General features: G+C 54.4%; 1 protein-coding gene across 4 annotated transcripts in view; it reads right to left on the bottom strand.

Moving 5' to 3' along the window:
• Window positions 1-5,809: 5,809 nt before the first annotated feature.
• Window positions 5,810-24,348, bottom strand: part of KHDRBS3 (KH RNA binding domain containing, signal transduction associated 3) — a 116,038-nt gene continuing 97,499 nt past the window's right edge. For 2 of the 4 annotated variants that reach the window (XM_037048594.1, XM_037048597.1), the window contains 2 exons: window positions 12,802-12,863; window positions 9,937-10,548 (listed from right to left, as the gene is read on the bottom strand). In XM_037048594.1, the coding sequence (XP_036904489.1) occupies window positions 10,457-10,548; window positions 12,802-12,863 (154 nt within the window). In that variant the 3' untranslated portion in view covers window positions 9,937-10,456. Of the gene's footprint in view, window positions 5,990-8,993; window positions 9,055-9,936; window positions 10,549-12,801; window positions 12,864-24,348 lie in introns of those variants that run through there. The other 2 variants (XR_005066841.1, XM_037048595.1) reach the window with 2 other exon arrangements.

Below are 24,348 nucleotides of genomic sequence, written 5' to 3'. Positions count from 1 at the left end.
GCCTTGGCTGCTGAGACGCACAGGGCCCATCGTGGGCCTCCAACCTCACCTTCCTTTGGCTGCGTCTCAGTTCCTCACTGGCCGCTCCCCCACATTTCCTTGTCCCCCCTTTTCTCCTGCTGTAGGGGATGCACGCATTGCAGAAACCATGCCCCAGTCGCCTTGTGGGGAATGAGACAAAGCACAAGAATAAGTGAATAGAAATAATAAAAATCTACCAACTCCTATGAATCCAATTACACAACTAATAGGAGCAATACATTTCTCCTGAGAGGCAAGGAGATGGTGTGCCTGCTCCTCACAGAATGTAACATGTTGTTGGTATTTAAAGGAAATGAAAAATACATTTTCCTGGCCTCTTCCTACCATCCACTTCCTGCTGAGATTCCTCTTAAGTAACTTAGGAATCTATCAGAAAATTGAAAACTAGTTTGCATCATTCACCTACAGCTTCCCAGCTCATTAGCAGAGCCAGGAAGTTCAAGGCAGCCTGGCCTCCCTCCAAGCCCTGAGCCTTTTCTGATCACCTCCAAGGACCCCCGCGTTGTCTCGGGTCTGTGTGTTAGTTTTCCATTGCTGCTGTGACAAACTGCCACACACTCAGTGGCCGAACCCATCCCAGTTCATTGTCAGAAGGTTCTGTAGGGCGGACGTTCAGTTCGCGTCTCACTGCGCTGCAGCCGAGGGGTTGGCGGTGCTGTGCTCCTCTCCAGAGGCTCCCAGCGAGAATCCCTTTCTGGCCTTTTCCAGCCTCTGGGGAACATGTTCCTTGGCTCACAGCCTGTGTCTGCCCAAAGCAGACCCTCAGCTAAGGACTTGGGTGAGGATGGTGCAGGCCCTCTGACACGTCATTTCATCCGACGTCATTTTGGTACAAAGTCAGTGAGGTGCTGCAGGGACTTAGTTCCTGTCTGCGTGGATTAGCCGGCACTACAATTGGTTTCCTTAGGCACCGTTTTGCTTAAAGTCACAGAACCTACAGAGGATGTTGTGAGGACTCCTTAGTTTATCTGGAGGTGACCTGGAAACACAGCGAGGGAATGCGGAAGTGACCTTAGAGTGGGAGAAGGGCCAAGAGTGGGTGTGGATGGGCATCCCCGCTGGGAGCACCTGGGGTTCAACCCCACTGGGGTGCCTCTGAGAAACTGGAGAAAACGCACCTCTGAATCTTCATACCTGATTCTATGCACCAATGCCAGCCTTCACTGGGCACGTGTTCTAGAGGTGTCCGCAGAACCCCCTGTCCCCCCCCGCAGTCCAGGGACCAGCGGATAGGGAGCCAACATTCTCTGAGTTTGCGAGATTTGCAGTGGGGCGCTGTGCCCGGAGAGTTTCCGTGACTTCATTGCTGAAAGGTGCAGAAAGGTGCGGGGACGTTAGGGGCTTGGGGGCCACTGGTCCGTGTGGAGAAGGGCGGAGCCGGCCCCACTGTGCTGACCATCCCACCTTCCCGGTCCCCACCACACCCACCCCATGACTTTAGCTGGAAGAAGGATGGTCCCTTCCAGGGCTGAGAAGGCACATCGTCCTTAAGCACAATGACCCAAAGATGGTTGTAATCCTTGAGAGACAGTTGCCAGTGGTGGGGACGTGTGGTCCATCCAGAGCAGGAGGGGACCTCAGAGGGGAGCCGGACCAAGAGGCCTGCGAGGCCTGTATCTCCAGCAAGTCGGCATCCTGGAGGGTCGGGTCCCTCAGGGGTCAGGGGGACGTGACCCCAGCTCTCAGTCACCAGTGTGTAGGCCACTGTCCCGGGGCCCAACACAGCGCTGGCCGCAGGCACGAGCCCGCTTCCCTTGCCCCCAGCTGTGGCCCTACCCCCCCTCATCCCTCTGCACTGGCCACACCCCCGCCCCGAACCCTCTTTCCTGCCTTCTTGGCTGCTCGCGATTTTAATGACACTGAGCAAATTACGGTTGTGTCATGGAAGCCCTGGAAACAGCACCAGAAAGGGGGCCCGTGACTGCCCCCCACTAACTCATTTCTTCCTAGCTCTGTGCTCAAGGCTGAGTTTTCCTCCTGGAGACAGAGGGAGGCTGGGCCCTGGTGCTCACAGCCCGCCCCCCCCTACCCCCCCGCCCCAGGATGGCCCGATCTCTTCTGTAAAGCATCTATTTACAAAGCAGGTCACAAACAGAGAGCACAGCCATCTAAAAATAGAAAGTCATTACTGAGCTGACAAGTGTCTGCCCTGGCCCGGGGAGCTGGGAGGCAGTCGTCTGTTTTCCTCTTTTTCCCCTCTCTGCACTCCAGCCCGGCCCCCCACCCCAGCCTCCTTCCTGAGGGAGGAGAGGGGCTTCACAGGGGAGGGCAGCCAGCACTTCATTCCCCTCGGGGTCCCCTGCTCCGCCCCAGAGCCTGCTCCTGCAGGGACCTGGGCCAGCTGTATTCGGATTCCCTGTGACTGTTTGAACAAAACCCACTGGGCTGGCACTGTCCTCCCGGTTTGCTGAGGAGGACACTGAGGCTCTGTGGATCACGGGACTATCCCCAAACCACAAAGCCAGGAGCTGGAGGAGCTGAGAGGGGCGGCAGCCGGCCTGCCCCAGAAGCTTATCCACACTACACTCACATTGTGTTCCCGACAGGCATCATATCATGTCCAGAGACCACATGTCCTGACCTCTTGAAGAGGCACATCTTCCTGTCCCTCTCCTGGGAAACCAGGCCCAGGAGAGCTGCCCCAGGTGACTCCGCCACCTGGTGCAGTACCACGCTGCTCCCCTCCATGGCTGTGGCCTTGCCCTTATCGTGGGGACAGCGCAGGGAGGTGGCTGTCCGCAGGGTGCTGTGTGGTGCGCCTGCAGGGACCCCAGTCCTGACTCCTCCCTTCATGGCCCCCTCCTCCCAGCCTCTTCCCCATCTGCCCACTAACCACCACCTGGCCCTGAGGGCCCACTGTGTTCTGGAAACACCCCACTGTGTGTGGCACTACAAACAAGGACTCGGACTCCCCTGGGACGGTCTGGCAGGGGCTGGTTGGTGCCACACATGGGTCTCCGACTCTCCATTCTCACTGCTGCCCCTTCGGGGTTCCAGGCCCAGCAGGGATGTCTCTGTGATGAGTTTCTCTGCTTGGGACGTCATCGCCACACATGCTGGGGCCCAGCCTCCAGGTGGCCCAGGAGAACCCTGCCTCCTGATTGTCACCCTGGGGTCCCCTCCCACACAACACTGCGGTGGCATGTTTGACCAGCCACAGTGGAGGGAGGGACGGTGTTTCTGGAATGAGGGTTGATAGTCTGTGGCTTTGTTTTGTGTGTGGATCCACCCCTGGACTCTCCCTCTTGGGCCACTTGCTCTAGGGGCAGCCAGCGGCCAGGCTGTGAGGACGGCCACCGCCCCGAGAATGGATCTGGACCCTCCAGCCCAGACGAGCCAAGAGGACCGCAGCTCCAGCCAACGGTTCACACCCTCATAAGACACTCAGAGCCAGAGAACCTCCGGATCCTCCCGCCAGGAGACGTATGACGTCGTAATGCCTGTTGTTTTAAAGTGCTGGGTCCGGGATGGTCTATTACACGGCACCTGGTAACTGATACACTGAGGCTTCCAGTCCAATTAGCTGTGCTCTTATCTCCACAAGCCAAGGTCAGGGCCAGTTTGGAGGCAGAGCATGTGGCGGCAAGGGCAGAGCAAGGGGACAGCCACTGGGGACAGGCTGCACGGGACGGCCTGACCCAGACGTTTAGGTGCTGAGGGCAGCAGGCGGGTGTGGAACTGGGCCTCAGGGAAGGGTCAGCAGTGGATGAAATGCAGAAGTCACACTGAGCGGGGCCACACCTGAGGAGCTGCTGGCTTCTGCACAGAAGCAGCCTTTCGCCAGCGCTTCTGAGCCATCGCTGCAAATGCACGGGCCGGGTCACCTAGCAGACTCTGGTCACCCCAAAGGGCGGGACCTCAGGTTACCAGGAAGTGGAGAGGCTTTGGCAGGGTAGCGACAAATTCCACCAAGCTGTCTCTGTAAGAAGCTGGCTTTGGGGTTTAATACAGCCAAGTTTATATCAGAAAAGCTGTGAGCTGTTACTTTAACAGCCACAGGAGTCGTCCAGGTCTTTGTAATGAAAGGCAGACCCATCACTTCAGCCCGCCCTGTACTGCTAACAAGCCAGGATGTCAGGCGGAGCCCGGAGGCCAGAGGGAATGAAAGTCACATTCCAAGTCTAAAGACTCCTGCCCTGTGCTCAGCAACCCCCCTTCTACCTTTTCCCAAACCGAGGGGCTGTTGTGCAGAGATGGGGAGTGCTGGCCGAGGTCCTGGCCCGGGCCGAGCCAGGAAGACAGCCGCCTGAGAGGGAGCCTGTCCTGCAGGCCAGCAACACCAGCGCAGGCTCAGGGGGCGGTGCTTTGTCCCCTTCGGTCTGCAGTAGGTAGGAGGGGGCTCAGTACCTGAGAGTCTCAGTGAGCGAGTTTAACGGGTTCAGCAACGAAGGCCAATTTCGGGTGGTGACAGTGGGGTGGGGAGAAGGATGAGTCGCAGGCTGGAATCGGTGGGATTTCATTTGCGGGCTTATGACTTGGGAGGTGAAAAGGCTGCCAAAAAGGGGGCACTCAAGTTCGTTTCCATTGACAACAGTCTGGAGTATGTTCTAGAAGTCCTGTCTGTTAGTTTCAAATCAGCTCCCAACAGGAGGGCGTGCCCAGCAGACCTCCGCTACTGGGCTCACCAGGACGCCCCCGCCCCTGCCCCCGCCCCCTCCCCAGCTCAGAGCAAGGCCCCCCCGCTCTCTCCAGGGCAGACCTCCTGACCTGCACTTTTTTGTTGTTTTGGTTTTAGGACTTTAACATTTCCTTTAAACTTTTTATTGACTTTACTGTTGGTGAAGAACATTAAACAGGTTTTGGGTGTAGAGTTCTGTAACACGTCACCTGTACGGTGTGTTGTCAGACCTGCACGTCTGAGACGGAGGCATGTGTGCTGGACGAACCGCAAGGCACGACCCGACCCGGACGTGGGAGGAGGAAAGCACATTTTCTGACACGTCGAGGAGGGTGGGGAAGAGCGAGCCTCGCAGTTGTTCTGTGTCAACACGACGCTCCGCTGTGCACGCTGTGGGGGTCACCTTGAGCAGCCGTGTTTCCAAGGTAGGAATGTGAGGGTTTAACAAGTGCAGGGCTGGCTCTGAGATCCCAGGACTAGGACAAGCGGTGTGTGGGCTCCTAGCACAGGGCTGTCACTCTCCTTGTCACTGGCACCACGGCAGCCTGGCGGTAGCCTTCCAAGGGACGAACATAACTTTAAGACTGTGTGAATGTAGCTCCTCCCTAACCAGGGGCAACGACCTGGCGCTGCGGCCAGGTAGAAACCAAGTGGCAGGCCGGACTCGGCCCGCAGGCCTGGTGGTGTGCCGCCTGTGTCATAGCAGAAGGAATGGAACCCGTCCCCCTGGGGCAGCCGGTGCCAAAGCCACAACACTCTGGCGAGCGGTCCAAAGAGAATGGGCACAATGCTGAGCGCCCACGGGGACAGTGACCTGTGTGTTCTGGAGGACGCCGGAGAGGCGTGGACACGGCTCCGGCCCCACCTCCGGAGCCTTTGCAGGCAGACACTCAGCATTAGGCTTTCGAAGCTGCTGGTCCGTAGGCAGGACGGACACGTCACTTTCAACTCTGGAAAACGTGTGGCATCTACACGTCCTGCAGAGGCGCAGCTGTGCTCGGCCCTCACACGGGCGGAGTTTGGAGCTGGGCCGGCCATCACCAGACTCTGTCTAGGTTTGTGTTCCAGCAGAAGGGATTTGAGTGGGCAGGTTTTATTAGGTAATACACCAATCCTTGGTTTTCTTTTTTTATTAGGAGACAACAGATGCAGATTGATTTTATTTCATTTTGCTTTCCAAACCAAAAAACCATACCATTTTATATAACATTTCACAGAACATAAAATGGTGCAAAAAAATTAAGATGACTTCCCAAGTGAATTCATTTACCGACTAGGCACGCTGGTGAGTCGACTAAGCTTAAGCAGTCCACAATGGGAGAAAGGGTCCTGAAAGAGAGGAAAATAAAAGGTGTTTGTTCACATCAAGAAACTGATATTTAGCTCCGCTGGGAATGGGAGGACGTAGGCAGAGGAATCAGGCAAGAAGCAGCTTAATAGAAATAAGGATAGTTTTATAAATCAGTGCAAAAGAGAAGAGTAGAAATTAAAGACACGTTTGTGATTAGCAGTGCAGATGACGATTGGAAGAGCATGACAGCCATCCAAACGGTACCTCTGATGACTTTTATGGGCCTGACTGCAGGTTTCTCACTTCCTGAGACGGGAAGTGAGGTCCAGTGGACACACTGGCCCAGTCCTCGCGTTCTTGGCATTGGAAGAACCCCAACTTTCAGAGATTTTTAACATCGACGTGCTACATGCAATAGATGTGTTACGTCACACCCTGAGTGGCCATCAGAAGGGAAAAGCCCATCACAGAGGAACCATGGCCATCATGATGCTTTCTGCGCACAGCTCTGTCACACACGCTTGGACCAGTGCGACCCGTCAAGGGGACCCGTCGAGGCCACCAAGTGCAACCTGGAGCAACTTGGTTCGGTAGGACCTGACCGCTTCCTGCCTCTCCCGCCACCAACTCCCTGCATCCCAGCAACTGCCAATGTGTCCCCAGCCCCATGAGGACGCTGCCTCCAGCCCCGTCAGCACTGCCGCCCACCGGCACCTAATGCTTGTCTTCCCCTCGCCGCAGGATTTTGGCCTGACCTCGCTTAGAAACCCCATTCGCATCCCTCCCCCTCTGCGAGCCTTCCTGCTGCCACCGCCTTTCCCGAACCTGCGGGCTGCTCAGTGCCAGGGACCCAGCCTTGAGTCGCCTGCGTGGGCAGCAGTGTGCCAGGGCAAGTTGGACACAAGCTGCTGTTTTAAAGGTGAGTGTTATAACAGACAACACCTAATTGAGTCTATCTATTAAGTAGGGTATTGGCTAATCAATGAAAATTTCTTGGTGGGATGACACCAAGAAATGACAGTCACAGACTTCTGCCTGACACCTGGGGCATGGACACCCCACATGACATCAGCCGCCCGGTCAGACGCAGGCATCTGCCAGTCAGGGCGGTCAGCCAGCGCTCTCAAGTGAGGAGGGAAAGGGCTCTTGCAGCAGAGACGCAGGGCAGTCTGCAGAGCTGACAGGCTCCGCGTGGCTGGGAGGGAGCCTGCAGGCAGAGACGCTGGAGGGAGAGCCTGCTGGGGCCTGGTTTCCTCCGAGACCAGGGACCCCCCACGGTGCATCCACTGAGGCTAGCACCCAGCCTTCCCCTCGACGGGCTGGCCCTCAGAATACACTTTCTCACGATGGCAGGGTCCAGGAGGGTGAGTGGACCAAGGTGAGCTCGAGGAAGGGTCCCAGTCCCTGTAGGACGCAGCGAGTGGGACCCAGATGTCCCCACTGGGTCTGACACACCCACGTGCCTCATTCACAAGCGCAGAGGCCCAGCCCACTCCCGGCCAGCCTCTGCACTGCTGTGCGAGAGACCAAGTCAGCCCCACTCTGTGTGGGCACGTTTGCTGCGTGGCCACCGGGGCCATGCGTTGCAGAGTGGTGAATGCACACAGCGTTCAGGTTCCCTTCGGGAGAGGATGTTAGCATATTTCATTACCTCTACGGGGACAATGGAGTCATATCTATTTAACATGCAAGCACTCAGTAAATTTATTTATTTTACAAACAATAAATAAATTTATTTGTAAAATAAATTTACAAATTTATTCTACACGTGTTTCTATGCATGTGTGCAATAGCAGACATGCAAGTCTTGCTGGTTTCTGGCAGTGTCTCTAAAGAATGTGAGATTGGAGGGAAAACCCTGTGTTACGTCCAGCAATAGCTGGCGCAGTTACGGTTCATTCACATAAATACAGTTCAGCCAGCAAAAAGGTAGGTTTACAGTGCAAGTAGATAAGGAACTGTAAGGTAAAATACGGGGGGTGAAAATTGTTTTGTATGTAAAAATAGTAATTAGGATGAAGCTATTAAAATTAGTCTGTGGTCTGCCAATGTACAGATACCTCTGGAAACGCTCACACAAAACCAGCGTGAGCGGCTGCCTCTGGGTGCCCAGGGGTGGGGCCTGGAATTAAGACCAGCTTTTCACTGTACCCTTTGGTTGTATTTTGTACATAGCAACTGTACTACCTGTTGAATAAAGGACAGAACTTGGTTTCCCAGCTGCCGGGCAGAAGCAGCACGGACAGGAAGGCGGCACTGGGGTGCTCAGCAGGCCAGAGCCGAGTGCCGCAGGGCCCACAGCGGGGACCAGAACAGCTGAGGGCTGGGAGACCGACAGCAAACAGGGCTCTCCGTTCAGGCCCAGGAGGCTGAGCCTTGTCCTGAAAGCCGGTGAAGCCACAGGAGGACTCACCACATTCAGATCTGAAAAGCGACTTCTGCACTGGTGCTACTCTCCGACGAGACCACTGAGGTTCTCGAAGCTGGACTCCTGTTCAGAGCCCACAGCCATTAGGTAAGGGTTTCCATGAGGTCAGGGAGCATGGAAATCAGATTTTAAACTGTTCTACATCCTCTCTCTGAGATGGAAACAGAATCAGGCATAAAGTGGATGTTCTACACTCTAAACTGATGACGGAATTTTCCCTTTCTGTCCTTGCAAGATGCTGGTCAGCATCACAGACATCACTTGCATAAAAATAGCAGCCTGTTTACACTCCTCATACAAGCTCTATGAAGTGGCAATTATACGTGGAGAGTTAGACTTTGATCTCTGGAACCTAAATACAAAGACTCCCTGCAGGAAGGGATTGGGGCAGGGTGGGGCGGGGGCTGCTGTATTTCTGCTGAAGAAAGTTATCCGCCAACAGGGTGGGGGCCTGAGTTCCCACAAGCACATCTGAACCTGGAGGAGCCGTAACCGCTGGGAGCTGGGACCAGGGACCAGCACGGGCCATTTTCCACACGACTTCAGGTAAGCACGGCCTGCTGTTCATTCATCGCCCCTGACACGCCAAAGCCACGGGAACAGAAGGCCCTTACCTCTGCCTGCTCCGGGCCGCAACCCCTTCCTCCGACTGCGATGCGAGACGGCGGGTGTTTCCTAGCAAAAGAAAAGACCTTTTTACTCCAAGAGAAGGGAAGCCCTCCAGAAATAAAAAATTAAACATTTAAGCTACTATTTAAAAAATTATTTAAGCTACAATTTACAAAAAAAACTTAAACAATTAAATAATAACTTTATTAAATATTTGTTTTAAGAAGTGCCCTCAAAGACTAACCAAATAACGTATTACAAACAACTAGTTATGAAGTTTTACATTTGTTTAATAGGGAATAATTGGCCCCAATTAAACTGGCTAAACTGAGCCTTTTTAGATTACTAAAACCAATTAAACTTTTTAAGATGAGATTTGGGTGATCTTAAAGCCTTGCTGAAATGGATAATGACACTTGCTCTATTTGTCACCTCCCTGGTTTTGGTAGTTCTGTTAAGATAAATTCAGTGCGATTACAATCTTATTGGGTTTATTTACCTTTGGAAATGAAGACCGTTTAAGGGTTACGCATCCTCACAGCCTTGGCGAGAGCGACCTCACTTTAGTCAATCAAGTCAGTGTCTTTAAAAGCTTTGTGCTCACTGCTTCCAGCAGGGGGCGGGGGTGTTCATTAAGGCACCAAAATTCTCATAAAAAATCCAAAGTTGCACTAGTGAAAAAACGCTCGACAAGATGAAAGCTGATCACATCTTTTCCAGAAAAATCAGTAGTTATTTTAAAACCAGTTTTTAAACAAGATTTGGTGTTGACACCGTTTGGACTCTTTAAACAGCATTTAGATCTGCGGTGAGTGTGTGATGGTACATTTACTTTTACACCACTTTTAAAATGAGGTGTACAGTGTTTAGTGTGACCCTTTTTACAACTATTTATGAAGGCCTTTTTAAGTAGGAAAAAAATGAAACTGTTAGCTCACACACACGAAAGTTCTTTCAAAAGTTTATTTAGTATCAAGCAAGAGGAAAGTTTGCTTAACACTACAGAACATTTCAAGACTTGAGTTACAAAAGAATACCACATTATTTGCACTTGTAATTGGCTTCCCTTTTTACGCATGTTGGCAAGAGAAAAAAAACTGGCATATGACTGAAAGATAAAATAACTAAACTCTATGGAAACCTTTAAAATGAAAGGTGAGGCTTATGTTAAAGATGGATTAACATATTTAGTAAACCTATTTTTTTGTTTAACACTAGTTAATCAAAGTTATTTTTTCCTTTTGATGACCTATTTTTTCATATACAGACTGGAAATAACAAAGTTTTACATGTCTTTTTTTTCCTTTTTCTTTCTGCTCAGGTTGCTGTTTCCACAAAGGCGTTTTAAGTTCCATCCATTCAGGTTTTAAGCATTTTGACTTATTTAAAAAGGGAGTGTTCATAGAAAAATTACTTTGCACAGTTTACAGGGTTGGTGCGGGCTAATTCACAACATCAGAGAGCACAGTCAGTATCGGCCGTACGGCTGGTCTCTGTAGACGCCCTTCGCCGTCCTCGCTGAAGGCGCCTTGTGTCGTGAGTTGGTCCACTCCTCTTGCCCTACAGTCAGGGAGACGACCACAGTTAGGTCCTGGCCACGGGCCCGCTGGTGCCGCTCTGCAGAGCCCCCCTGAGCCCCGGACCCACTGCAGGTGTCAGGTTGATGTGCTGAGAAAAACCCAAGGGAATTCCCGTAAAGAAACTACACACAGTGGAAAACACTCATCTCGTTACAGAAACCTAGCAGTGTGGGGAGAAAAATGACTTCTGTATCCTACATGGCAACCAACCAGTGGGAGCTTTTCCTTTGGCCATTCATTTGGCAAAGGCTTACAACTCCAGCAGCAAACTGAACTGCCTTTTGCTAACCGTGAAGACACAGAGGAACAGGACAAGGATCGCTTGGACTGCTTCTGCCCAGGAAAACGCGGGCAGAAATCTGGGAAGGCAGGAGGCAGCGGAGGGCCTGGTGGGCAGGGGCAGACCGGGCAGAGAGCTGCCGCGCTGTTCCCCGAGGGGCCGTCACCCAAGGGCCGAGTGCCCAGGGACTCAGCAGCACTTCATGACTTCATGAAATACACTCCGTGACAGATGCCGTGTTTCGCTCCTGACACTGAACCCACACTGGACAGCGTCTGAACAACCCAGGGCCTTCCACCATCTTCGTTTCCTGCAGCTAAACGCGGGCTAGGCTCAGGCTCCGGACCGCCCGAGGGTCCAAGGGCTTCAACAACAAGCAGCTGGCACCTCGGCTGCCACCACGCACAGCAGCTGAACATCACGTGTCCACAGAGACCAATTTTAAAGGCTGCGAAGGAAAAGTGCTTCAAATGACACCTTCTTTTGACGCAAACATGCAATCAGCACCGTTCGCTCGAGCTAACTTGCATCCATTTAAGAGCACAGCATTCAACAAACCAGCGCTCGTCTCTTAAGTGTTTGCTTTGAATTCTGGAAAAAAAAATCCAAGGTGCAATCATCACGGCTTGGGGCCAGCGACAGGACAAAAGGCACTTCAAAGGGAACACCTGCAGACGGTTCCACAGCGATGTTCAGAGAGAAGGCGTGACCTCCACTAACCGGCATCCTGACTCACTCACCTGGGCGGCCAGCACGGTGACCTCGAGACAGATCGACGCCCCGAGTTCTCCGATGCCCTCACCCGGGGGCAGAGGGGCTCCTCCCCATCATGAAGTGGTCGCCACCAATTCTAATTACACCTATCCTCCCTCTGCCCATGGGAGCGTCGGACGTGGGGGCCCCCAGACCCGGTGGGGCTGGGCTGTCTCCCCGTGAGCCCACAAGAACTCCCCATCTCCAGTCTCGCTCCGGGCTGGTTAACCTTTATGGGTGATGCCCACTGGCACGTCGCAGAGGGTTTGAGACCGGGGCTGAGCTAGAGTGTAAAGATGGGGGAGTCGCTTTAGCACTGTGCTCTCAATTGTCCCCCCTTCGCCGTCCAGAAGTGAAGACACTTCAGAAAGACCCTGCTACCCAGGGCGCAGACCAGCAGGCTCATCTAAAATGCAACAATATCGGCACGTGGCAATGGACCCAAACAGAGCATCGAGTTCAGAATCTGACTTCCTGCAATTTCCTGCAAGTCGTTAGCCCTCTTCAAATTTCAAATCTTTCTTTTAAGATTTTATTTATTTATCTTTAGAGGGGAAGGGAAGGAGAGAAGGAGAGAAATATCAATGTATGGTTGCCTCTCGTGAGTCCCCTGCTGGGAACTGGCCTGCAACCCAGGCATGTGCCCTGACTGGGAATTGAACCACGATCGTGTGGCTCGAAGGCCCATGCTCAATCCACTGAGCTACACCAGCCAGGGCCAAATTTCAGATCTTAAAGGAGCTTCTGAAAAGGGCCAGAGAGGCACAGGTGAACAGAGGAGAAGCTATACCACCACGGTCTGCGTGTCCCTGTGAATTCCCCTCCGTGAAACCCTGAAGCTGCTCCTGAGAGCACCCCCAGCCCCCCACCAGTGTGGGCCACCGGCCACTCACTCACCATAGGAATCGTATGTCTCGTCGCTGAGCCCGTGCCCATAATCATAGTAATCGGCACCGCTGCTGGAAACAAGACAAAACACACACAGGAAGAGGATGAGAACACAGGGCAGATGGCTCGGCTGTGAGTGTAAGTCACATTCAAGGACACATTCTAAAACTTAAAGACAGTTCACAAAAGACAGGGCCATGAACTGACAGAAACTTCCACAGGGGTGGGGCAGAGCTCTGACACGGAGGCCTTAGATTTGGGGATGATGGAAGTGCCCNCCCCACCAGTGTGGGCCACCGGCCACTCACTCACCATAGGAATCGTATGTCTCGTCGCTGAGCCCGTGCCCATAATCATAGTAATCGGCACCGCTGCTGGAAACAAGACAAAACACACACAGGAAGAGGATGAGAACACAGGGCAGATGGCTCGGCTGTGAGTGTAAGTCACATTCAAGGACACGTTCTAAAACTTAAAGACAGTTCACAAAAGACAGGGCCATGAACTGACAGAAACTTCCACGGGGGTGGGGCAGAGCTCTGACACGGAGGCCTTAGATTTGGGGATGATGGAAGTGCCCCCCCCCACCCCCCGCCACTTTAATACACAAGTGTACCAACGTCTTAACCACAGCCACTGGTCAGTCAGCACAGAGCAGGGGCCTGCAGTGCAGGGGTGGGGGGTGCGACAGTGGTACTTGCCCTGGGAGAGCCACAGTGGGGAAGGACGGACGCGCAGTGGACCCGTGCAGCAGTGCAGTGCCTGTGCCCACAGCAGGGCGGGGGTGTGCCCGGGGCGCGTGGAAGGAGGAAGCCACAGCTCCTACCAATGGCGTGACTGCAGAGGGCAAGGACTCCCTTTGCTCGTTCATCCTCACCTACCAGGCACTCGGTGCTGCGGGGACGTCACTTCATAGCACAGGAGCAAGTACGGAGCTGAGACGTTTCGTCTCCCAGCACCAGGTCCCGGCTACCTGGCGGGGACTGACCCTGGCCTTGGCCTTGAGGGCACCTGGTGATGGGGAGGGAGCGGGAGGCTCCCTGGGGGCCAGGTGCCCAAGCCATCTGGGGCACAGAGGCGGGGGCCCTCGCAGGGCTCAGGCGCATCTGCAGGCTCACGTGCAGCCTCCCTGAGACCTGGTGAAGGCCTGTCACACAGCCGCTTGGCAGACGACATGAGACAGGCCACACACACAGTGTACCTGAATGAGGCACAGTTTCCTGAAGGAGTAAGTTTGTGGAAAATCTAGATTACGGAGCCACTGCAGATGTAACCATGGTTGTTTACGATGCTCTCAGAGTCCAGGGAACAGCTTGCCGTCACCGTCACCCTCTTGGGCCACCCCTTTCCAGTCAACCTCACCACGCACGGCCACTGTGACTTCGGATCATCATGGAAATAAGCACTGTCATCATCCCAACTTCATGCAGTCAAAGAGGAAGTCCTCATCAGGACAGAAAGGGACCCGGCACCACCATTCGCCACCTTGGGGAGCAGCGGTGTGAACGGTAAGACGGGTGCTGCGTGCTTGGCTGTGTCATGACAACCTCAGTAAGTACAGCTGTCCGACCCATTTCCTAGGGAGGGACACCCGCCTGCAACCTCACAGACCTTGGCCTAAGGTGACCCTCGCAGGTTCAGCCCCCATGCTTCCTCCCAGGTGGGGACAGCAGGCTGACCCCGTGCAACGATGAAGCAGAAAGGACAGCTGCTCTGCGGGTGAGGGAGGGAAGGGGCTCTGTCTTCCTGTCCTCCAGCCGGTGGGACTGGCTTTCATGCCGGCCCCTCCCCCCACCAGAGACGCTCTGTCCCCTCCCCCTGGGCGCCACCTGCTCAGTCTTCAGCTCCAAGAAGCTCCCCATCTCTGGGGGCTCTCGGGGACCCACCACAGCACACGTTCACTGTACTCATCCTTTGATCCCTCTCCACCTGAACAGGCCCTCGCTCTCCACGAACTGAGTCGCTGGGTGCGTAGGGAAGGCACGGCATCAACAGGGCGGTGTTGGCACTTCCCCAGTGTTCCCAACAGCAGTGTGGGGCGAGGAGAAGCCAGACAGGGTGAGGACAAGGAAGGAACACAGCTGCCGGCAGAGCCTCGGGGGCCCTCCAGGCAGGGGGAGCCGTGCACCCAAGGCCCAGGCGCAGCAGGCAGATGGGAAAAGCTGAGTGTTGCCAAGAATCAGGGAGAGTTAATGATCACCGAGGACGGGCCCGATTCCTCAGGCCAGAGTGCTGCCTTTCTGTGCCAGGTCCAGGCACGGTCTCGTGACCCCGGCTCCGTCGCTGCCCCCACCCTCACTGGCTGCAGCTTTGGGACACTGCTCGCCGAGAGGCGAATGCTGCCCAGGAACAGAACAGCCACCCCCTCTGCCAACCTGTCAGGCCACGGGCCACGTACAATATTCCCAAAGAGCTGCGCTTTCCAGAGTGCCTGAGAGAAAGGAGGGAGTGGGGGAGGAACACGCCCACAGCGGGGAGCCAGCCCCTGCCCTGCAAACAGCCGTGGCTCACGCAGTCTCACTCCCTCTGCGTACAATCTCTGCTATGACTGATGGGGCTGTGAGATTTGGCGGGAGGGGGCCACGCAGCCCGCTCTGTGGCATCACCTACACTGGGCTCAGGACGCAACCGCTGCCAGGTGCTAGCAGCCACCTTGCCCGGCTGTTCCTGCCACTCTCTGACCTGTTCTGCCACTCGCTCCCCCGAGAGTCCTCCGTGCTCCCCCAGGACGTACGCGATCCCCCTCCAGGCCCAGAAACCGGGTCGGGCCCACACACAACTGCCATGTGCTCCTTGAGGGGGTGCGCTGCAGCTCTGTCTCGTCTCCAGAGGGGGGTGCGCTGCAGCTCTGTCTCGTCTCCAGGGCCCCCCCCCCCCCTGCAGCCCTAACTCTCTCTCAGACACAGTCTACGCGGATGGGGAGGAGACAAGAAGAGGGACTGGCTGGAAAAACAGCAGGGACATTTTCTTATCAAGAAGAGAAAAACACCCAGCAAAAAAAAAAAGAAAGAAAGAAAGAAACAACTGGGCATTCCTACCACGGAGGGCCCTGTGGCCCGACGTCTGAGCAACACCATCATCACAGTCGGACACTATTCTCACCCGAGGACAGGAATTTCAACACAAACCTTTTGGTAAAACGTCAGTGTCAATATTGGCCAAGACGTCCGAGCCTAAATGCAGGCGATCCCAGAAAAGGCGTCCTGCTCACCAAGCCGCAGCATTTTGTCCCTCCGATCCCAGGCCCAGTCCCTACGCAGCTCAGGCACCAACGCAGCTCCGATGCTCTCCAGGGCCCAGGCTCAGCATCTTCGCATTTGGTTGAAAACAAATTGCCTAATTCTCCTCAGTAACTCAGCGCCAAAGCAGGTGACCCTCAGCCTTCTTTCCAAAGGTCAGGAGTCACATCCCGGGGGCCCCTTAGACTAATAAAACCCCGGTATCCTTGGGAATGTTATCTTTGTTGCACAGATAAAGTGCCAGTAACCCCTTCATTAGACTCAGAGTAATCTCCTGAGACAGGCCCTCGCTGTGCAATGTGGAACTGTAAGTGACAGGAGCGGAGGGACCAAAAAAAGTGTTGAACAACCGCTTGGTGACCCAACTGAGTCCCCTTCATCAGACGCACCGCGCAGGGACAGATGTCGGCGGGACGGGCACACGTCCGCAGAGTGCTCCGCCACAGCTGGGCCTGAGACATGGGGGTGACAGGCGCTCTCCGAGGAACAGGGGGTAAAGGTGGCACGGTCTGGTCCAGCAGCAGTTTGGGGATGAGACCATCTTGCTCTGACAGGTGAAAACTTTAAACTGAAGTTTTCTATCATTTTGCCTGGTTCCTGATTATTTATCGCAAGCCTGTCATCAAGCCCAGAAGCCGGCGCAGCTGAGCCCACTCTCGCACCTGTCAGTCCTGTCGGAATTGGTTTCACAGCATCTCCGTGGACCTCGAGTGTCTGTTAACCAAAGACGTGTCCTATTTCCCAAGGATAAACTAAAAACCCAACTGCGGCAAAGGCGAGAACCACTACCCGGCTCCTCATTTATGGACACAACCTTTAAGGGTAATAATAGGCAAGAAAACGCATTAGGCCGAATATACCTCAACTCCACCAAAAGGTTCAAGGGCAGCCCAGCCCCTCATAGGTCAAGAGGGGCCTCTCTCGCTGCCCCAAACTGCATCTCCCGGGCCTCTGTCCTCCTCCACGTCCCCCAACGTATCAGGGGTCAAAAGACATCTACACGTTCAGCACAATTCCAGGCTTTCTCAGAGGTTCCTGAAGGGCCCAGGACCAGGAGAGAACACAGGGTTAAGGTGCAAACGGTGCCCCGGGAACCAGACTGTGTCCCCCTGGGCCTTCTGCCCTCCAGCAACAGGGGTTCCAAGTGAGGACCAACACCCCGAGTCCCCAGAGGGCCCTGTCTCTGTGGATGGGGGATGCAGGGGGTCTGCTGACACTTACCCACCCCTCCTTGCCCTTCAACCTTTGCACTGATTTCTGCTTTGAAGTCCCCAGAGCTGATCTCAGCAGGCCCCGCAGAAAGGCCGCCTGGACTGGCAAGGACCACGGCTACGAGCCGGTGTGTCCGAGGCCCCGACAGCTGCTGTGTCTTCCCCACACTCGGCGGCCCCCTCCTCATCTGAACCTCAGAGGAGGCTGGAGTTGATCCGTTCAACAGGGAAGTCGCACGAGTCTGTTTGCTAAAAGCACTTGTTCTCCTCTTATCTCATGTCCACGTCCTTCGGAGGCACACCAGTCACCAGGTGTTTCGGCACCTGGCACGCCCTCCGGATGTGGAGAATCACGTGTGTTTCTCTGACTCCTCGATGTCGTCTTCTTCATCAAAATCCTCTCTCCGCCCCTCCGTTCCCTTTGCAGTCCCATCCAGGTGGCCCCAGCGAGGCTGCTTCCTGCCTGGGGCTCCGCCTTCCCTCTGTTTTTCTCCCACGCTGTCAGCGCTCACCCTCTGGGGCCCCCGGTAGCCGGGTCAGCCATCTGTTGGCTGTGCGAGTCGGGACTCCTTGAGTGGTTTGGCCTGTACAGACGAGATGCCTCCTTATGCACAAGAAGATTGAATGACTCACCTTACAATCACTTCCTAGTCTCTGAGTTCAGTTCTCTCAAGCTGTTGGTTTTTCAGCCAGTTGAGTCTACTGGTTGGTTACATTCGTAGTAATCTGGGGTGTGTGTTAATCTTTGCAGGTGAGATTCTTGTCTGTGGATGACGATGTCCCCATGTCCAGCAGCGGTCCTCTGGTGGTTTCAGGGAAGGCACCGGCGTGTAAGCAATGTGGGCTCCGTGTTTGGGGCTCCGGTCCCCTGCAGGCGGCACTGAGGGGTGGCTTTGTACTGGTACAGCTTTAATCTGGGCACAGACACTACGGAGCACTCGTGGGTCAGAGGCTCGAGCGACGGAGCAGCTGCGAAGGCAGCTCTTCCATCAGCCTCTGTGTGACCCTCATTCACGGCCACGGGTGTGGGGGCCAAGTCCTCCCTCCACGGCAACAGAGCCCTCCTCCCGAACAGCGTCTCATCCCATTCTGTCCTTCTCAGGGATCTGGGCTCATCTGCTTCCACGTCCTCAGGAATCTTTCATGACCTCCTTCTGTCCCTTCACAGGATGTTTCCCAAGGGGCAGGTGAAGCCCATGTATGTTCCGAGTCCCTCCTGTTGGCCCGCCTTCCTTCCTCATCCTCACTGGAAGTCCTTTTTCGTTTGCAGTGCAGAACACTACACTGGTGGTGATAAACACAAATCAGACTTTTTTTTACGTTGCAGGATGCGTCACAGCCTGGTAAAAACAAGCCTAACTCGGCGAACCAGTATCTCTCAGACAACCCGTGCATGGTGTTACCACGCCCATAAGGCGGCGGGCACTGTAATCCAACAGTGTGCGCGAAGTGTGCTGGGGTGGCTCCAGATACACACGGTGACCAGTGTCTCAGGCACGGCCACCTGCCAGGTCTGGGCGCAGAGAACACCCACAGCTCCTTGAAGGGCTAGCAGAACACCCCTTCCTTTTCCAACCACCTGCTCGTCATTCCAACAACGTCACTGGAAACACCACACCCCCCTGACTGCATGCAGAAGCTGATGAAAGGGTCCAGCCAGCTTCTATTGAGCCAGACATTTACAAGATTTGCAAAAATATGGAACTGTGCCAAAATTCTTACTGATTTTTTTATGAAAAGTTATTTTTCCATTAAATAATTTACACCAACACGCAATGGGTTGATTATGGTTCTACACTTCATGACGAAAACCCTGTCTTTGAACCCTTCTGTGCTAAGTTTGACACGACCAACAGCGATACAACCACGCGCACTGAAGCGCCCCATGGCCCTCACTAACTTGAGTTGAAAAGGGGCCGTGAGACCCACAGCCTCCTTCCCCCGGGCCCTGGGAAGTGCGGCGGCAGCAGCAGTGTGTGAGGGGGGCAGGAGTGTGCACACGGGCCTAGAGCAGGTCCTCACACCTGGAAGTGCTCCCTGCCCATGCAGCACCGCTGGGCACGCGCGCTCTTGCACAGCCAGCCCAGGACAGAGCCCATCCCTACGGCCGCTCAGCCTCGGTCACCACTGGGATGGGACCGTCCTCAGGGGCCAGGCCAGCAGGGAAAAGTCAGGGAGGACAGGAAACCACAGGGGCGGCTTTAACATCGGAATAGCTCCAGGTTCTTAAACTGGGTGTTCTCCTCTGATGCAAAGAATGTAAGAAAACAAATGTACCCTTAGGTTTGAAATAAATAATTCTCTTTAAGGATGAAAACTTGCATGTGTTTGCCACTAACTGGAACACCTAAATGTTCCATTTACAGGGCCAGACACAGTGTCTCCCTTAGTCAGAGGCCCCCTCTCCTGTGAGGATGCTTCAGGACCACCCTCGGCTCCTAGACTCTCGGGGCTGATTTTTGGGTTCATGCTGTTCACATGTTAGGGCCCACTGCTTGGAACAGTGCGCACCACAAGGCTGACGGGAGGGGAAATCAGCAAGTTTTAAAAGTAATTTTACCCCATGTTGCTAAAGATTCAGTATAAAAAAAAAGTGGAAAATAGGGCTTAAAACAATTTGAGGAATTGTTCCTGCTCCCTGTTCAAGTTAAGACCTGAGAAAAGTTTCACTTTACAGTGGAGTCCTGTTTTAAGAAATGGGCCGGTGTTAAGTACATACACCATGGAAATATTTTTTAAACAGTAGTTCACTGGTCTCCCACTTTTTTTGCAAGAGCAGAATAGGATTTTTAAATGGTGGATCAGAAAACAGATCTTTTTCTTCTTTACTAATAAATCAGTAACTTAAAACAATCAACGAAACTTGTTAAACATTTAAAGTCATCTTACTTTGTAAAACATGTTAAGATCTGAATATTACTCTGTCATTAATAACAGTTTAGATTCCTGTAAATCCTACAGGAGAAACACATTCGCCTAACTTGCTAAGTCTTGTCATGGTTCTGGCAGCCCATGTGCAAACATCGCCGCCCACCCTCCTGCAGCCGTGAGTGTGCAAGCACCCGGGGAGGGGAAGGCTGCCCTGCATGGGTTGGTGGGGGCGGGGGGGCGGGGGGGGGGGGGGGACTCTGGGGNGGGGGGGGGGGGGGGGGGGGGGGGGGGGGGGGGTGACTCTGGGCCCCAGCAGCCCAGCATTTCATCCATTCACTCATTCACGTGTTCAATTTACTTAAAACTCTTTAAAAAGCAAAACCAACCCACGATTAAAGCTCACGCTGCACTGGGTGAACCAGACGGAAACCAGTGAGTCAGGCACACACAGTGGCTGAGGTGAAGCCCTGGCGGGGCGGGGGGGAGCAGGACCACCGGGTTGCCTTCCCACCCAGGCTGAGAGCACTCGGCAGAGGCCGTCACAGGCGCTGAGGCTCCAGCTCAGCGAATACTCTCTGCGGGCACAGTGTTCTGGGCAGGGAGACCGTCCCCTGCCAAAGTCGGAACGTGGGCACGTTCTTGTGGGTCAGAAAGGTGGTGTGGCCGAAGCAGCGGGGACAAGGGGGACCACGGTGAGGGAGGGCGGAGGGGGGCCACGCAGGGTCATGTGGGGTCATGCGGGGTCATGCGGGCTACTGAAGGGCTCTGCTGTTCGATGCCGAATGAGAGGGCAAGTTCCTGGATGTGCCCGTGGCGCCAAGGAACCCAGTGCCACCGCTCACTGAGATGGGCAGCACCTGGCAGCACAGGCTCCTGGGGCAGGAGCACTGGAGTCTGCCTGGGGCCGGGCGGGGCTGAGAGGCCTCTCGGACCCTCCCCAGGAGAGGCACGGGGGGCCCAGGGGGCAGAGGGAGACACACATGCGGAGACACACATGCAGAGTCGCCGCGTGTAAAAGGCACGGGGTGAGACCACCTGGACAGGAAGTGCGGGGGCCGAGCTCGGAGTCCGGACTAAGGGCTCGTGTGGTGCCGGTACCGCCCTGCACCCACAGCGGTCGCCTGGGCAGCCGCCCCTTCCTGGAGCCCTGGCTCCTGCAAGCACGTGACGCAGCTCGGTGCCCAGTAAAACCCCGAGAGGGGGACTGAATTCTGTGGCTGTGTCTTCGATGACAGGGTGACAGTGAAAGAGGGATGGTCCCATTAGTTCACACACACAAACCACTTTTCCCTGGCAGCCTCGCACTCAGTCTGCACAAAAGATGTGGCTGCTTACTCCTGACCCTGCTGTCATCACTGAGTCCAGGACGCCCCCTCTCTATGCAACAACTACCACACCAGACAACAGCCCGCACGCAGGCACAGTCCGCTAGGACCAGACCCTGCGAGGTCTGTGCAGGTGGCCATCCAGAGCTGCTGCTGTCCCGGGTCAGGCCTTGCTGCCCCGCACAGGAGCTGACAGGCACTGGGCCAGACCGGAGGGCGGAGGCCAACCTTCGGGGCATCGGCTCATCCTAGAAAGTTCTCCTTTTGTGTTCAACCTTTGGCTTTGAAGAGACCCTCAGAACCCGGCTCCTCTCCTGTTCTCCACGGGGTTGCAGGGGGCACCGGGGGCAGCCTGTGCTGCTGGGGACCCACTTCCACCGTGCCTGCCTGGTGCAAAGTGTGGGGCAGACGGACCCACTCCTGAGGATTGAGCACAGACACCAGACTCGCTGCTCACGAGCCCACCGGAAGCCGCGTGCTGCTGGGTACTCCGCACACACCCTCTCTTGCCTTTACAACAAACTCGCCTTCAGGTGTTGTCTCTCTTTTGGAAATTTAGGTTAAAAAAAACAACAACACTTTTCTACCACTTAAGGAGAAACTCACTTTTTACATTGTCTCTTGAGAAAGATGTCTTAGTTGGGATTGACAGGGTCCAGACTCTGCCTGCTCTGCTAACCTCTGTTTGGCAGCTGTTTCCGGAACACCCACTATGTGCCGGGCACTGGGACGCGGCGGTGAGCAAACAAGACCTGGCCTTGGTGCTAAAACGTGTTCAGTGTGCAAGTCAGACACACACATGCAGGGCAATGGAGCCCACGTTTCTGAGAGGCCAGGGTCCCTCTGAAAGGCACAGAGGCGGGTCCTGAACCAGCTCCAGGGACAGGGGGACGCCTCCCGGAAGAAGAAAGGTCTCAGTGCCCCCCTGGTGGCCTGGGTGGGCGCACGCATGCACACACACACACGCAGTGAACCATGAGCATCGGAGGAGGGCGACTTCCTGCTTGCTGCGGCCCCTGAGGGACTACGTTTACTTTCCTTACGTGGTCGAACTCTCCCATTTCAGCAGGGGCTCGTCTTACTGGAATCCGTGTGGGAGACAGAGCAGAGCTGAGAGGTAAGAGCCAGCCAGGCTCTGGGGTCAAACGAATGATCTCAGAATCTAGGCTGCCGAGTCTACTGTGTGTAAGCTTAGGTGAAGTTAATTCGATTTTCTACAAACTAGTTTTAGAAACAAATCTTCTATAAGCTTGCTGTGAGGTTTAAATAAGACACGGTGTTACCCTCTCAGGCCCTCATTCGAGGACAGCTGTTACCAATATTATTAAAGCAGAGGTTCTTTGGAGCAACATTCTCCCGAGCGCTCACTCTGATGTGACAGGACCCACTTCTGCGCAGCGTGAGGACCTGACCTTTACTGACCCAAGTCTGAACAAAAACACAACAATAACGAAGATCGTCCTTCCGTGTGCACAGTCCCCCGCAACTTCGCAACTTCACATAATTCCCAGGAAGGGAAGCACTGTTCTGCCCTTTCACTGTGTTAATGAAGCGTCAGGTTGCGGAAGGTGCACCGGGCTTGCTCAGGGCCCACAGTAAAGCACAGAGCAGGGTCCAGAGCGAGACCTGTCTTTGGACCTGAGCTCCAGTCCTTCTACTGAGGCTGTTAATTTCAACGATAAATCAACTTCCCAGAAACACTAACATTTAGAACTAAGATTTCTTATGAAGAAACACTAGGGAACAGATGCACTTTTGTGACTTATATTTCTGGCAAAAGATTCTAAAAAATGTATCAACTACATATATCATCACCAGACATCCCAAGCGATCTTAACAAGAATTCTTTGCACAAAACATCAAAACTATATATTGGAATGTGACAGAACATAGCCATCACAGCCCAGGGTGGCCGGGAAAGTTGTGACAGTCCCCAAGTGAGGGGGAGGCTGGGGAAGCGGACGAGAACTGATTCCCAAAGAACAAAACATGTACCGACACGTTTAAGACACACAAAAAGATTTTTTGCACAGTGAACTAAATAAAGTCCAGGCTCGGCATCCATTTATTTGCATTTCTCTCTGTGTACACCCAAGTCCGACTGCACCACCGCCAGGGCGCGAGTGTCTGGGACTGGAGTCTCTGGCCCCTCCCACACCCTCTGAAATGGCCCACGGGCTCGGAGGAGCAGTCCACGGCACATTCCGTGAGACCACGCGTTAACGGGACTCGTTTGTGGGGTCTCGAACGTGTTCTTGCAGCCGACACTGCTACACTGAGGAGCCTTGGGAGGGAGATTTCTGATAGACACATTTGGTGGTTGGATTGCAAAGCCCCTCCGTACCACCCTTTAAGGAAATTTAGCTGCAACAAGCAGCGTTTGTGCATGTGAAATGTCACATACGTGAACAGCGCAAGGACCCTCTCCGAGTGCGTATGGGATCGTCAACAAACCTGGGAGACGGTGCTAGGCCAGCAAATGGTTCTCAGTGTTTCTGGAAAATCTGGTAGCACAGTAACTTGACCAACTTGCATATCAGATAATCCAGCCTCATTCTTCAGATATGTAGAATTTAAAAAATTTCAAGTACACTCCGCGCAGCAACTGTATTTACATTCAAATTTAACATCGAGACATTCGGGTGGGAATGCCCATGCTGTTCCAAAATTACCGACGTGAAGTAACGTTCCACCCGCCCATACGCATCCACTACATGGCACTTACTGAGCGGTCTCGACGTCCCAGGCCCTGTGCCGGGTACGGGTGCCCTCAACGGCGAAGAGCTGTGAAGAGGCAGATGAGGGCCGGAGAACTACTTCACTACGAAGTCGCAGGCAGGAAGTCACTAGGAGACTGTATACCCTACTCGCAGTGCGTTAAGAAGAGCCTCCTGTTGTCCCAACACACAAGTGACGTCCACAGAACTGCGGACCCGCAGCCCGCCTGCAGGCCGGCGCTGACTTTGGACGTCCCACTTGACCTTCCTCACCCCATCGGTCCACCAGTCCAGCGACGGCAACAGCGACAGCCCGGTCAGAAGGCCCACGCTGCGCTGCAGTGCTGCTTTCCTCCACTGCTGGTGTTCAGTTTCACTCATGTCCAGTCCCGTCTTCACTCCCGCCCTGGTACGAACTTGGGGGTAAACCTGGTCTTCCTTGGTAGCTTCTCGGACGACAAGTCACTGATTTGACAGGCAGACAGTGCCAGGCACT

The sequence above is a fragment of the Sturnira hondurensis genome, unplaced genomic scaffold (genome assembly GCF_014824575.4).
Source record: "Sturnira hondurensis isolate 20B ecotype Veracruz unplaced genomic scaffold, ASM1482457v3 Scaffold0006413, whole genome shotgun sequence".
NCBI lineage: Eukaryota > Metazoa > Chordata > Mammalia > Chiroptera > Phyllostomidae > Sturnira > Sturnira hondurensis.
The sequence above is the reverse complement of the archived record's forward strand: the minus strand, read 5'-3'. Positions and strand labels throughout refer to the sequence as shown.